At 41.0% G+C, this 15,693-nt stretch overlaps 1 protein-coding gene across 5 annotated transcripts in view; it reads right to left on the bottom strand.

Moving 5' to 3' along the window:
* Positions 1-15,693, bottom strand: part of DOP1A (DOP1 leucine zipper like protein A) — a 241,042-nt gene that overhangs the window by 15,423 nt on the left and 209,926 nt on the right. For all 5 annotated transcript variants that reach the window (XM_063916890.1, XM_063916893.1, XM_063916894.1 and 2 more), the window contains 10 exons: positions 14,933-15,189; positions 12,572-14,531; positions 12,200-12,311; positions 11,307-11,489; positions 6,512-6,637; positions 4,961-5,095; positions 3,599-3,654; positions 2,762-2,866; positions 1,289-1,355; positions 590-734 (listed from right to left, as the gene is read on the bottom strand). In XM_063916890.1, the coding sequence (XP_063772960.1) occupies positions 590-734; positions 1,289-1,355; positions 2,762-2,866; positions 3,599-3,654; positions 4,961-5,095; positions 6,512-6,637; positions 11,307-11,489; positions 12,200-12,311; positions 12,572-14,531; positions 14,933-15,189 (3,146 nt within the window). The remainder of the gene's footprint in view (positions 1-589; positions 735-1,288; positions 1,356-2,761; positions 2,867-3,598; positions 3,655-4,960; positions 5,096-6,511; positions 6,638-11,306; positions 11,490-12,199; positions 12,312-12,571; positions 14,532-14,932; positions 15,190-15,693) is intronic.

Genomic DNA, 15,693 nt, shown 5'->3' with positions numbered 1-15,693 from the left:
AACTGGAACCAGCTGTATGTGGAGAGCAGAGAGGGTAGAGAGACACTAGTAGGTGGTGGGTGGAGAAGACTAGCAGGTCACTAGCAGGTGGTGGGTGGAGAAGACTAGCAGGTCACTAGCAGGTGGTGGGTGGAGAAGACTAGCAGCTCACTAGCGGGTGGTGGGTGGAGAAGACTAGCAGCTCACTAGCAGGTGGTGGGTGGAGAAGACTAGCAGGTCACTAGCAGGTGGTGGGTGGAGAAGACTAGCAGGTCACTAGCAGGTGGTGGGTGGAGAAGACTAGCAGGTCACTATCAGGTGGTGGGTGGAGAAGACTAGCAGGTCACTAGCAGGTGGTGGGTGGAGAAGACTAGCAGGTCACTAGCAGGTGGTGGGTGGAGAAGACTAGCAGGTGGTGGGTGGAGAAGACTAACCGGACTCACTACCTTTACAAACTTTTTTCGTCCTTCCACAAAGTGAACTCCGTAGCATTTTAGAAGTACAGCAAAAACTCCTATCATATATATATGTACCACATAATTCTACAGTAGCTCTCTCTCTGGTTCAGGTGGCTATTTTGCATAGTATTTATTTGTAAGGATGACCATACCTTCAACATCAGATTCTGGAATGGTTCCATCTACAGTTATTTTAGGGGAAGGCTTCACTTCCAGATTTCTCCTTAACCATGTAGTTTGCTCCAATGATGAACCGGCAACTGCACCAATGGCATCTACGATTTTATAAGTGACATCCTAAGGAAAACCAGAAATAATTGTAGGTGATGTCATACCAACAAAGCAGAATTATTATCACTATTATTCATATGTATTACCACAAAGACAATATATTTTGCAGTGGGGCTGGGTACGGGATCCCGGTGTTATAATACAAATGATTACATACAGACTACAACGAGAGGGCCGGTGAGGTTTCTGGTACACAATAAAATGTGTAGCAAATGTGAAGACAAACAAAATAACACCAGTAACTTATACTAAAGTTAGATATAAGAAACATGGCACTCTCCTTTCCTATAAAAACATCACTGACTCTAGTAAGGAAGTTTATCTAGTTTATACTGGTACAATATTGGAATAGTGAATTGCCTTCCACTATTAACCTTTTAATGGAAAAAATACTATAAATAACTAAAGAATTTGGTCATCTTCTTATTGCCTGTCAATGCAGCATTATGCTGCCAATGGTACATGCACCTGATGCTAATTAACAGTGATATTAAACAATGATAAAAGAAAAAAAGAACAATTCTCATAGTACACACTACAGCTGCAGGCTGGGTTCTTACCTGCAAATCTCTCTGGTCCTTCTTGTTATCTAGAGTTGGATTTTTCATAATGAACTCATTTAAAACCCTGAAATGTCAAAGGCAGCAGGAGAACATATGTTAATGATTTACCTGTAGGGAATAAAAGAAGTACATAGGAAACACCAACATTCTGTATAGCATTGTGATGATCTACTGGCACAGAACACATTTTAAAAATCTTGAATCTTCCAGTCCTTACACATCAGTGGGTATAATATTGAACTCTCACAGGGTGTAATAAACATTGATGAGGTTTAAAACTAGAAACATTGGCTGCAAACATCTGAGAAAGATGAAACCGGCTTTTATTTATTGCAGTATGGAATGTCATTGTACCTAATGGTATATCTATTATAAGTAAGTATGTAAATCAGCTTCCCTGTTACTGTATTCCCTGAGGTGTGCTTCCTACGGGTGCTGAAAGACGCTGTGCCCACTAAGAATAAAAGGCTCCTCCCACAAACACACAGAGAAATATGGTGTTGAAATAGCAGCCAACTCACATGTACCTCCCCAGATTGCCCTGAGAATTGGTACTAACTCACAGCATGAGGACAGAGGTTTCCACAGTTTAGGATAAACTGTATTGGGCATTAATTAGATTTGGTCTAGGAATTTCACTTTGACTGTAAATACCACATTTATTGTGCAAAACAGCTTTAAGAGAAAAAGTTTTTATGATAATATTCAATTAGGGCAGTTTTTTCGTCTAGGTGAAAAAAAGGCACTTTTCGCTATTTTTAGGGTGAATGGTGAGTTGCCCTATGCAATAGCAGGGACGTTTTTCGCCTAGGCGAAAAATTCAGCAGGAGCGAAAAACAGGTGTTTCGCCAAATCCACCTGTTTTCGCACATGTGCTGGCGATAAATGGCCCGTAATTGAATACGCAGGGGGGTGAATTTGATAGCTCCGAAATTGCTGAAGCTAATTGAATACCCCCCTATGCTTCTTCAAATAATCACAGGAAGTACCAGTGCCATCATTAGTTTAAAGGTATATACAAAGAGAACACTGGCAAAATGGCTGACTACATGTAAAAAGGGGATCTGCTTTTGCTGTACAATGCACAGAGCCACAGACTGAAGGAAAGAAGGCACAAATGTACACAGTAACACAAAGGATTAATATGCAGATTAACCACACAACAGGAACACATAGGCCTGTATCCAATTCCCAAGTATGAGCAGCTGCACTAATCCCACAGATTTTCCTGCACACCTCTATGGGTTGAAAGGAAAAATCTACTGTATATGCTGGAGCCTGACCACTTTGCTGGTGCCTGGTCACTCACTGCTATCAGTCCCCACACAGAGTAATTATTCGCTACTTGCTTAATTGACTAAGCAGTCAAAATATATCTTCTGTGAGGACTGGTGACGCCAGAGCCCAATCATACCTTTTGTATACATTATTGCAGCCACACACACAATACAGAGAAGAATGAAGTATTACCCCAGTATTAGGAATTGCCCCGGTGCTGGAAGATTGAGTTGGTTTGAATCTTTTAGAAGAACAAGTAAAGAAGCCCAGCTGTCCACAAGATTAGACACGGGGACCCTGTTAGGATACCACCAAACATATGTGAGGAATGAATGAACACAGACCACAGATTAAACTTAAATTGAAGTCACTTTTTACAGGCAATATGAAAACACTGCTTCATTTCAGGGATTTGGGAAATACTTGTAGATAAAAAAAAAAACCACCTAATATATAAGATGAACTTATTTTACAGTGCTCTGTTCCACTTTAATTGTGTAGAGGATTTTTGTTCTAAGAGATGACAATTTAAGAAAACGGTTCTTACACAGTATTCTGCAAAACTAAGAACACTACTGTATGCTATGTCGGACTGGGGCATGAAGGGCCCCCCGGGGAAATGCAGTGGTAGGGGCCCATGTTTAGAGGCATGGCAAACCACTAATGTATAGTCTGGGACCCTTGATAAATATATATAGTTAATACTGCTAGTGTATACATAATAATGTACCAGATAAATAACAGCAATGTACTGTAGTGAATACACCATAGTCCTGTGCATTATAAGCTAACCTATGTATAGTGTATAACTCAAGGGCTCAGTCTGGAACCTGATCCTTAGAGGAGGGGGTGGGCCCCCAGGCAGTGGGGCCCAGCGGTGATTTCCCATGTACCCCTGTGGGCCAGTCTGACCCTGACTGTATGCACACTAAGCCACCGGCATGCAACTACAGGAACATTTTAAATAAAATAAAAAATTGAGTACAGACAGTAACGTAAAATCCAAAAGGGAGCAAATGTTAATCTTACCTCTGAATATAGGCATAAAAGAACTGTAGCATGCAGACCTCAAGTGAAAGGTGCTTCTAAAACAATTAAAAGCAGAGGAAAGTGCTTAGTAGCAAAATGACATGGCAGGTTATATGTCGTCATTGTGAGCCACTCTACTGCAAAACTTTTCATAGACACATACTGCAGCTCTACAGTACAGGAGCCACATCACAGAAACCAGCTGCAGCCAACCAAATGCAAAAACACAAAACTAAGGATGCACTGTGATTGGTTACTGAATTTGTTATTCATCAAGCCAATCAAAAGAGCATCATTAGTTTACTACAGTAGGTCATTGTATTCTGCACCATACAGTAGTTAACATCACATCAATGATTAAGCAATATTTTTGTAATTGACAAGTGACAAATACATTAACTTATTAGAGCAGAGATAATAGACCTGTACAGCACATATTTATAAAATTATTATGCATAGAAGTATAAGGATGTGCTGAATATATGACCATGCAAACAAATCTATATGTAACCAATTCTATCCATTTAAAAAAAAGAAAGAAATTAAATAAACACAGCTTTTGTCTACTCTGGACCAATGATGGGCAAACATGATAGATTTCACACACGTCAATCTACAACCATCAAAAGCACCGACATTACCGCGCTGACCATATTCTGTGTAATGCACCCCATGGCACGGAGACCTTGACATAAAATGCCCCTGCAATGTTCTCAGACCACAACTAGCCCTCAAATTCCATATGTACCAACAACTCCGGCACTTGCCCCGCAGATCTCTGTACCGGCCTCCCCATAAGTCACTTAGGGCCTGATTCAGAGATGGATGAAAATGCACAGTTCTGCCCGATCTGAAGGAGGGACATGCAGGAGATATCTCAGTAGACGTTGCAAGCTGGGATCCAACGTTGCGACCATCGTAAGGTAACATGCAGACCCTGGACTTTCCCCTCACAGAAAAATGGGGGCAACATGCCCTTGTTTCTGGGAACGCAGGCCACCCCCCACCCCCTCAATGCAGCGGCCTGTAATAGGTCATCACGCACTGGCAACTCTAATCTAAGGTAAAAATGCTTAACTTCATTCTGAAGCCCACAGAGGATGGAGGCGTAACACACTGCATTCACCACTCCAGCTCCCTTGATGTGCTGCAAGACCTCCCCGTGTTATGCCATGGTTGTCACATGATGCAGCTCCTGTACTGTCACATCTGAACTAGTCAGAACAAGGGCTGCAAGTTAAGGCTCAATGGGGGCCCACCTGTTGCCGATTGATGCTTTAAACAATAATATGCAATGCTAACAAAAACAAATAAAACCTGCAAAATAACAAGTGAGCCAAATGTAATAAGGGATTAATATACCTTGTCCTTCGCTATGGCAGGCGGTTGTTTTAGTACTTCCTTCACTGTCTGTATAACTGTTTCTGTCCTCATTACACTGATGGAACGAACCAGCTCAACAAGCAGAAGTTGTTCTTCACTTGCTGACGGGATAACCTTTGCATATAGCAAATAAAAATTAAAAATAACTGTAGGTGAACATGTGCCCTGGTAATGAATGAAGTGTTTTTTGCTATACTGCGTTACAGAATAAGCGTAATATTTTACTACAGAACAGTACTATAATGGCCTTTGTACAGCACATGATTTGTAACGGTTGAGCTTCACAAGTACACAGTGCTGCCAGCCTACTTAAGCCTGGTTATCCTCCAGTGAGCAGTGTACATGGGGGTCGATTCTATTCAGCAACTTAAGAATAGCGCCGGGAATTAGCTCCCGACGCTATTCAATTCAGCTCCAGTTAAGTCGGCGATGTCCCGTTCTCGCCGACTTAACAGGTAGTTTTGTCGGGAGAACGGGCATTCTCCGACTTAACTACCCGCGGCGATGCTGATTCCCAACAGAATCAGCCTCGCGCCGGCCGCGAGGCAGCACTTTTGTCGGGTTTCTTCTCTCATCCTCCGGGGATGAGAGAAGAATTCCCGACAATTGCGGGTCACTAGCAGCTGAATTGAATAGCGTCGGGAGCTAATTCCCGGCGCTATTCTTAAGTTGCCGAATAGAATCGACCCCATGGTTTGGTAACTCCTATAGTGTTAGGGACCTGTCCGACGAGGTCACCATGAAGTAGGTGGGCAGGCTCATATACTGGCCAATATATGCCAAGAACCTTGAATATTACGGTTGTTATAATTTTAATGGTGTATGGTGCACCTGCATCCTTTTTCCTAGATTGTAGTACTAAGTCCCAGCAAGATAGCACATCCCATTATAAGAAGACAGGGTATGCAGTCCAGGCCCCCTCTCCAAAATATAGTCTATATTATGTGTGTGTATACACACCTGAGGGCTTGGGACGCCCTCATTTCTGTATTAGCCCCCCACCCACTGCATCTCAGGCTTTTAAACAGGGAACCATCACATGCTGACTGCACAAAAGACAAAAGATCCTTTCAATTATATACAAAGTCAGTTTGGGGGTGAACTTTTGGGTCGTGGAGCTCCCTGGATTGCTCCGGCTGAACCACTTTGGGGCATCACCACCTTACATTTATTTTTAACACATATATCACCTTGTGTTTGCTTTATATTTATGGAGCATTTTTCACATATCTTTTACCCTTATAACACTGATTAGCTAAACTTCACATTCTAACGCTCTGACACCTTACTGCTGTCCACCGTGAAGTAGGTGGGCAGGCTCATATACTGGCCAATATATGCCAAGAACTTTGAATATTACGGTTGTTATAATATTAATGGTGTATGGTGCACCTGCATCCTTGTTCCTATATTGTAGTACTAAGTCCCAGCAAGATAGCACATCCCATTATAAGAAGCCAGGGTATGCAGTCCAGGCCTCCTCTCCAAAATATGGTTTGGCTTGTCCTTGCAATACAATGCATGTGTTACCTTTGTGCGTGCAGAGTTTTTGTTCCGTCTTCTTTCATTCCATACAAATGCAATAGCAGCCATAAAATGCACTCCATGGTTCATGGAAATAGGGCCCAGTAGCTCCAAAATCTGCTGTCTCAGGTTCTGGTGATAAGCAATTACAAAATGTTACTTTCTCCTTCTGTGTTTAAATAAATAAAACTACTTAACATAAACTGCAAATAAAACTCATTATAATATGTAATCTCAGGTTACATCCTGAATGGACAGACATGTACTGGTCTCTGATCACATCAGCCGTGTCTCCATGGCTTTTCTACATTGTAACAAACATAAAGCAATAATACAGAATACAGACATGTTTTCATTTAAAGTTGTTCACAAAATCAACATACAACACTCATGGGTTCTATGTGTTTGCACTCATGATCTAATGAGCAGAGCCCTGTAAAAACAACCACAGAAATGTATTAGACATGCAGACAAGTGCTGCGATGGGCACAGAACCCACGGCAAGCCAGGAAATGATAATGTTTTACATTTCATGCTTAATGACCTGAAAGGAGTCACAATACCATATAATAACACAGACACTGAATTGGAAATGGGCAATATATCTTCCACAGTAAAAGTAATACAGCACAAACCATGGGAAGTATAGAAAGAGTTTCTATTGTCAGAGGGAGTTTTGAAAATAAAACATAAGCAAGAGTATTGTGTCATTTATTGTTGTATGTATAAATAAGGTAATTAACATTTCCTTAGCTTTCACATATGAACGGTGGTATGGTTACTTTTAGATGAGTCATCTCTAAGGAATTCGTTATTTTCACTGATTCATATATCACCATCATGTTACGCAGGTCTGTACAGAGAATATTTTTTTTACTCACACCTGTATACTAGAGTACATATGTGTACTAGATTACCCAGTTTGTTTCGCCAGGGGCTATTCTATTATCCCTGATAGCCGGCGCTTATTCCCTGATGCTGGCACTCAGACAGGCGATGCCAAATCCCCGATAAGTGAGCATTTTTTACGTAAAAAGTGCAGCGGAAATGCATAAGTCCGTGGCTTTTCGTGGACACTATGGGGGGAATTCAAATGTTTGAAAAGTCAGTTGGGTGTCTGTTTTTTCCCATCTAATAGACATTTGAATTCCCCCATATATTTTTGCTTGAAAAACGGGGGGTTTCCACATTAAGTAATTAGATAGTGGGATAAAAGCATCCGTGAAAAAGAAAAAGAAATGCTAAAAACTGTCAGTTTCACAGCTAATTGGATACCCCCCATACTCAGATGCCAGTTATCCTAAATGTAGGTTTTTGGACTGTGGGAGGAAAAAGAGCACCTGGCGGAATCCCAAAGACACATGGAAATAATGTACAAATTACACACTAAGGGGGAAACTCAAATGTTTGAAAAGTCGGTTGGGTGTCTGTTTTTTCCTGTCTATTAGACAGGAAAAAACAAACACCCAACTGACTTTTCAAACATTTGAATTCCCACCTAAGAATGAACATATATCCTGCTAATAACAGTCTAATGAATATTATGTCACATTACAGCTACGCAGAGAAGTCTTACATCCATTTTTTTAACAGATGAATGAATCATTGAGCTGTATGATTAGTTGAAATAGAGGCGGAGATTAGGTGATGCGGAGATGTTTAGTTCCACAACAGCTGGTGGGCCGCTTGTTGAATCTACATAATTGAATAAGTCTGTCATGTCTCGCCAGCTCCCACTGCCAGCAAGACATGACAGGCAAGTAAGCCTCTGGAGAGCAAGTATAATAGGCCTTGGTAGGAGGAGGAGGCTTAGTGGGGGACAGAGGGAGGAGCAGGGATGGAGACAGGAGAGAGGGAGGAGGAGGGATTAGGGGCTAGGCAAAGTGTGGAATGGACCCGAGCACTGATCCAAAACTACTAGTCTGTATTATAATTGAGGATGGCTGTCAGGTCTTTTTCATGCACAGTGGGAGCAGTGCTGCACACAGCTCCCCTCCAATGACTCCTACTGCCAGCAATGGAGACATGACAGCCAAAAGAAGGACCAGGCGCAACTTCAAATCTACTATTTTTAATACACTTGTAAAGATAAAAATTAAAAGCATCCTCTCTTTAACTTTATATTTTGCTATCCTATACATCGGTATCCAGTTGACAGATAGACAGTGTCTAGTTAGACAGTCAATAGATAGACACCATATGTTAGACAGTCATTAGGTCGACAGGGTCAAAAGGTCGCCATGAAAAAGGTAAACAGTACAAAATGTCGACGGGGTCTACAGGTCGATAGGGTCAAAAGGTCGACATGAAAATGGTTGACATAAAAAAAGATAGACAAATGTTTTTTTTTAAATGTAACATGTTTTTGGACTATTTCATACCTTCTCTGTCCATGTCAGCATAGAGTTGGTTATAAACCTTGTGGCGAGCGCAGCGAGCCACCGAGCCCAAAGCGTGGCGAGCGTATGCCTTTTTACAATTGGGGGTCCCAGATGACAAAACTATCCACACAAACCACAAAAATGCAAAAACATGGTGTCTACCTTTTTCATGTCGACCTTTTGTACTGTCTACCCTTTTCATGTCGACCTTTTGACCGTGTCGACCTAATGTCTGTCTAACAAATAGTGTCTAGTTAGACAGTCAATAGATAGACACCATCTGTCTTTTATACCGGAACCCCTATACATCACAGGATGAACTTAGATTTTACTAATAAAACCTCCACAAATACCTCCTAAAATTACAAGAACTCTCTTCACCCAACTTAATCTAATAAAACTTTGTAGAATCTTATTTTAATACTTATTTTTCCCAGGGACAATAATTTATAATGGAAAAGAACAAGATACAAGAGAAAACAAGATAAAAATGTTTAAGAGCTAGAATTCTGCAAAACAAAAACAATAACAAAAGAAACCTGAAGAAACTTCACTGGCTCAATCTAACAGACGTGAACCCTATCCCCAAAGGTTTTCTTGTAGCTGCGTTCTATAAAAAAAAAAAAAAAGCCTAACTTTTTTTTAAAAAAAAGGTGCATTTGATCAATGGGGGTCATTCCAAGTTGATCGCTCGCTAGTAGTTTTTAGCAGACGTGCAAACGCTATGCCGCCGCCCACTGGCGAGTGTATTTTAGCTCAGCAGAAGTGTGAACGCATGTGCAGCCGAGCTCTGCAAAACCAGTTTGTGCAGTTTCAGAGTAGCTCTGAACCTACTCAGCGCTTGCGGTCACTTCAGGCTATGCGTGTCCGGATTTGACGTCATACACCCGCCCAGCGAACGCCCAGCCACGCCTGCGGTTTTTCAGACACGCCTGCGTTTTTGCAAACACTCCCTGAAAATGGTCAGTTGACACCCAGAAACGCCCCCTTCCTGTCAATCTTCTTGCGGCCGTCAGTGCGAAGGAAAACTTTGCTAGAATCTGTGCACAACCGCAAAGAGCTTTGTACCCGTACGTCGCGCGTGCGCATTGCGGGGCATACGCAAAAATGCCTTTTTTTCACCTGATTGCTGCGCTGCGAAAATCGTCAGCGAGCGATCGACTCGGAATGACCCCCAATGTCAGAATATCTTTTTATTATCCTTCACCTCATGCTCACCTTTGTGTTCAATAAAGGTAGAAAAAAAAAAATCTCCTGTAGCATATAAGGTAACACTCAGAAGTACAGAGTGTTTCAGGAACTGAATGTGATGATTAGCTGGGAAGCAGTCATTTATCAGCATACGTGTATAATTAATCGAGAGACGCGTCATGATGAAAGCAGGTGAATTGAAGAAATCAGGTAACCACAGATTAATAGTTAGCAAGTGGACTTAGTAGGCCTAGAAAGATGGGGAACCTATCAAACCAACACGGTATCAGAGTGGTATCCAACACAGATTGATATGAAACAAAGTTCATACATCCAACTTATTTCTGTCTTTGGGTAAAGAAACTTCTGCGCTAGACAAGTGACTATGTTTAAAACACATCAGACATCCATGACTGGTCCTCTGAGGTCTCTTTTGCTTCCTCCCAGTCTCCGCTCTAATTACAACTAAACAGTTGGAAGGAGAGTGGTGCCGATAGGGAAAGCGGAACAGAATTACAAACATATATGAGGTAATCTATTGTGGAAGGAGAACAATGCTGGGTTGTCCAACTGGCTGTTAACAGAGATTGAAGCAGGCACTGTCACAGCATCTATTGTATTTCTGTACAAATATGTATATAATACATCACGTGGATCCGGTATGAAATACTGGCAAACGGAATGCTGGCTGTCAGTATAGCGACAGTGGCATTCCATCTACCAGAATCTCGGCAGCGAATCCCCTCTCGGGATCGCCGCCCACGCCACGACTCGTGCCCGGTGGCGAGCTTCGCTCACCACAAGTTCTATTCTCACTCGGTTGGTGGCGTGGATCCACCAACCAAGTGGGAATACTGGGGTTTGAGTCGGGACCCCGTCTGTCGGTAATATGCCGGCTTTTGAGATTCCGGCGTTGGTATCCTGAACGGCAGCCGGCATTTTAACCTCATCCCCATCACGGTGATGTTACTGCTTACAAAATACAAGTCACTATTATAAGAATAACTCATCCCCTACTGCAAATAATTGGAGATATTAGAAGTCACCTCAGATATCTGTGAACTGTATAAAAGTATTTATATGGTCACTGAGATCCTCAGTGACGTATAATATACTTATAACTAACAGTAAGGGTATATGCATAATTCCATTAAGAAATCATATTGGTTATTTTTGAATACACAAATAAATGGTAAATAAAACAATTACATTAATTTATTGTGTTTTACCTTTGTTGACCCAAGATTGATTGTAGTAACGGAGGCAGCAGCAGCTGTAAAGGTTTTCTCAGTAGTGTCCGCCTGATGTAGGATGCTCCACAGCAGAGTGACTGATGACATTATCAAATGCAGGATAGACAGGATTCCACTACGTGCTTCCAGTAAATGCTTCTGATCTACATTGACCATAAGCTACCAGATAAGAAAATGTAAAACATATAACTTGGAAACAAGAATATTTAATAGAGCACATTAATGTAGATCACACAAAACAAGGTGCTCCTATACGTTTTCAGAGGCCAGGGAAGAAAAGCGGGCACCATATATTTGGAGCTTCGGAATTGTGGTGGTTCAGTGTCGCCAGAGTGGATGAATGTAAAATGTATGAAACTTACGTCATTTAAAAACATTTTTTGGCCTGGATATTCTTTTTCAAGACAGCAAAAGATAAACCTTATACAGGTTGAGTATCCCTTATCCAAAATGCTTGGGACCAGAAGTATTTTGGATATCGGATTTTTCCGTATTTTGGAATAATTGCATACCATAATGAGATATCATGGTGATGGGGCCTAAATCTAAGCACAGAATGTATTTATGTTACATATACACCTTATACACACAGCCTGAAGGTAATTTTAGCCAATATTTTAATAACTTTGTGCGCTGAACAAACTGTGTGTATATTCACACAATTCAGTTATGTTTCATATACACCTTATACGCACAGCCTGAAGGTCATTTAATACAATATTTTTAATAACTTTGTGTATTAAACAAAGTTTGTGTACATTGAGCCATCAGAAAACAAAGGTTTCACTATCTCACTCTCACTCAAAAGATTCCGTATTTCGGAATATTTGGATATGGGATACTCAACCTGTAGTACACTGCCCATTTACCTGGTGGTACTGTGCTGATGGATCAAGCAGGCAGTAGTGAATGATAGTTGTAATGCCTTCTAGGAGAGTCAGGATCATGTCTGGTGGGATAAAGGATGCCATCCACAGAGGCCTGGAACACACAGTACAATTAACCTCTTATGGCAACAGCATAAAGGAAGATATTTTCAGGGAGATTTACTAAAGCTTGTAAAAAAGAGAAGTGGTAGTGCTGGCAATAGCAACTAATCAGAGTATATCACTTTACAGAATGCACAGGGAATGCCAGAATCTGATTGGTTGCTATAGGCAACACCACTTTTCATTTTTACAAGCTTTAAGTAAAGTTACACCTTCAAGTATGTTAAATGTGACAAAAACAACATAACATACCTGTTGTTAGATAATCCGGTTTCATACTTGTATTGCTGGAGTAAATTATCAAGATTTCTACAAAGCTGTAATGTTACCGAAACTACTACTTTCTGCAAGACTTTTCCCATGTAAGGCAAGGTGGAGGTAATGAGACCTATCCATTGAGGGTGCATTTTACATGTGTAATGCTGGTGTAAAGCCCTGATAACCGCACAGAGAAACATTCCCTGGCATGTGATTGGCTGGGAATGCATATATTGGAGGGAGGTCATTGGCTGCTGAGGGTTGATCTGCTCTAGATCAGTGATGACAAAATCAAAGCCTGCTTCACTGTCTTCTGGAATGGTTAACACACGATGTTCTAGAACAATAAGTCCCTGAAGAACTTTTAATAGTTGGGACTGTAATGTACTGCCATTGTCTAACTCATCTTCGGAAAAGTTAATGAGACTGTCCTCAGAAAAGCCTTCCTCAATGGCCATTATATTCTTCTCAGACATGCGCTCGTTGTGCCACTTCTGAGCACTGAAGATTGAAGAGAGTAAACAGTGCAGAATCACTTTCTGGACCTTGCACTTGGACAACATATCGGAGATAAAGCTAGCAAAGCCCTTAGCTGAGCTTTCTATGACCTTTGCCAACTCTGTAAACAGCAAGGTCAGGATTTCAATGCTCATCATCTGCATGTTGCGGTTGCCTATGAGATCTTGCTGTGACACTTTAACATGAGTTGGATAGTGGCTTCTCATAAAATACAAACAAAGTGAAATCAGGATTTCTATATACATGGAGCTCCGGAAATTGTGGTTGGAGTCCAGTGGAATATTGCTATAAAAATCTTTTCCCATCACAGAGATTCGATGCCTTGCCAATAGATTCTGAAGCAAAGACAGCTGAGGAGTGTATGCATTATTTACGCTGGTAGTGGAGATCGCACTGACAAACACTGTGGGGCATGTTTTTAATATGGCTTTTATAGAAGACAACACATATAACGTTCGCGAGGAGTCATACAGCTGGAGGTATAATAAAACATGCTGGTAAAGAGGGTGGATATTAAAATGTGGAGATTTACGTATACCGGGAGAGCCCACATCACTTTCAATTTCTGAGATTTCTCCTTCTCCACAACTATACCAGTTCTCCAAATCTAATCCATCGCTGAAGAAAACATTGGCTTGCTTTAATTTTTCATTTTGTGCCCTTTTTTTGTCATCATCTTTCCTTCTGGGCATTTTAACTTTAGGTTTTGTTCCGGTCGGTTTACCACCCTCTTTGCCATTTACGTCCCTTTCTGTACCCCTCCCTTTGAAGTTAAACTGGATGCTGTTTTGACTCCTTTTCTTGTGGTGCCCCTTCATCATATCAGAACTGAAGTCAGTGGGTATCTGTTGATGCATCATTGAGGGAGAAGATAAGTTCCTGGAGATAGCATTTGCCAAGCTTTCAATGCCAACCTCTGCAGACACAGGCAGAAAATTAGACTGCTCTCTGACCGTGAGATTACGCTCATTCCCTTGAGCTACTTCATCCTCATTACCAGTTTCATCTACTGCTGGGCTGCATAGATTTATCTTGTTAAATGTATCTACATGATCGATGTATGAGTAATTGAATTCAGGATCTTCACCAACATTTCTAAGAACGGTGCAAATCAAGTCAGAAATAACCTGTTGAACTATCTCATCGACCGTGTCCTCCTTCGAGTTCACACAGTTATCTTGAGCAGTTAAACTCTCTGCATCCACCTCATCTCCCACTGAAGACTGAGAACATCCAGAGTCTGAGCTCTGCAGGATCTCGATTTGCTGGTCTGGAAGCTCAAAATCTGACACTCCCATTGGGATGGTCTCACTGCTGGTGCTCAGGAGGGAAAGTCTATCACTCAAAGGATTCACTGTAAGGCTAAAAGTCTCCATCTCGTCCATAAGAGCTTGTTTAGATGTTGTCCCAGAACAGATCTGTGTGCTGACGAACGCTGCATGAATGTAAAAAACACAGAAATGTTGTGTAACTATCAAATCATATCCTCCCATGTACACTTTCTTATACTCAACAAAAACCACTGCATGATCTTTCCACTATTAAGACAACACAGTTCTAGAATTCTTCCAGCAGTTAACCAGAAAATAATTTGGCTACTCCTCAGATTAGTTATAATGAATTACAAGGCCTCACAATATCAGGACAATTATAATCTTCCCTTATTTAAAGAAATAAAATAAAAAAAATAAAGAAGACTCAGATTAGGAATACAAATGGATTTAAAATAATATTAAACATAAAAGAACAAAAAAATAGACAATATAAACTAACCAGGGAATGCTAGCTAACACACATAATATAAATAGCATTACACATTATCTAGAAGATACACACCATCACTGCCATTACACGTCTTGCTAAAGATTTTCCTATTATCTTCCAAGTTTCGAATGGATTTACTCAAATGTCTCTCAGCCTGGACTCGCTGCACAGATATTCGCTGAGTCTTTGGATGAAGGAGCAAGAGAAGCAGTGGCTCAAGGACTCTTGCTATGTCATGTCTCTGGAGCACTTGATGTAACCAGGCTTGGCTGACAGATGACGTGCAGCCATCTAAGCTGTTCAGACTGTCCAGCATAATGAAAAGTGACCTACAATTGTAGAGCAGTATAACATAATTATGTGATACGGCCAACATAATCAGTAAATAGTGCTTGGAGGAGATGTCTGGGGGGTTATGAGGCTTACTTACACAGCTATTTTGCCACTGTGTTTGCTGTCTACTGTAAGAGCTACTCATTTATTATTTGCTCCGGAGGAGTAAGAGAGGCCACTGGCAAAGTATTCTCAGTAAAAACATATCCATCAGGTTGAAGATGGAAGTGAAATGTGAGCATATTTGCATTATAACTGTACATTTCTAAAACGGGCCTAAATAGTACATACTGTATGCTGCAGAATTTTTCTGCTATCCAATCAAAACTGGTTATGGGAGTGAACCAATAAAGTTTGCGCCGTAGGTTTCAATACCAGTTATGCTACTCTGTTTAAGGGAGTCACATTGTAACAAAGAATAAATAAAATAAAATAAAGGACCCCGCCTTAATTTAACACCAGTTGGAAAGAATAGTCTTTTATTCCCAAATTTATCAGGC

Source organism: Pseudophryne corroboree, chromosome 4, assembly GCF_028390025.1.
Source record: "Pseudophryne corroboree isolate aPseCor3 chromosome 4, aPseCor3.hap2, whole genome shotgun sequence".
In the NCBI taxonomy this organism is placed as follows: Eukaryota; Metazoa; Chordata; class Amphibia; order Anura; family Myobatrachidae; genus Pseudophryne; species Pseudophryne corroboree.
The sequence above is the reverse complement of the archived record's forward strand: the minus strand, read 5'-3'. Positions and strand labels throughout refer to the sequence as shown.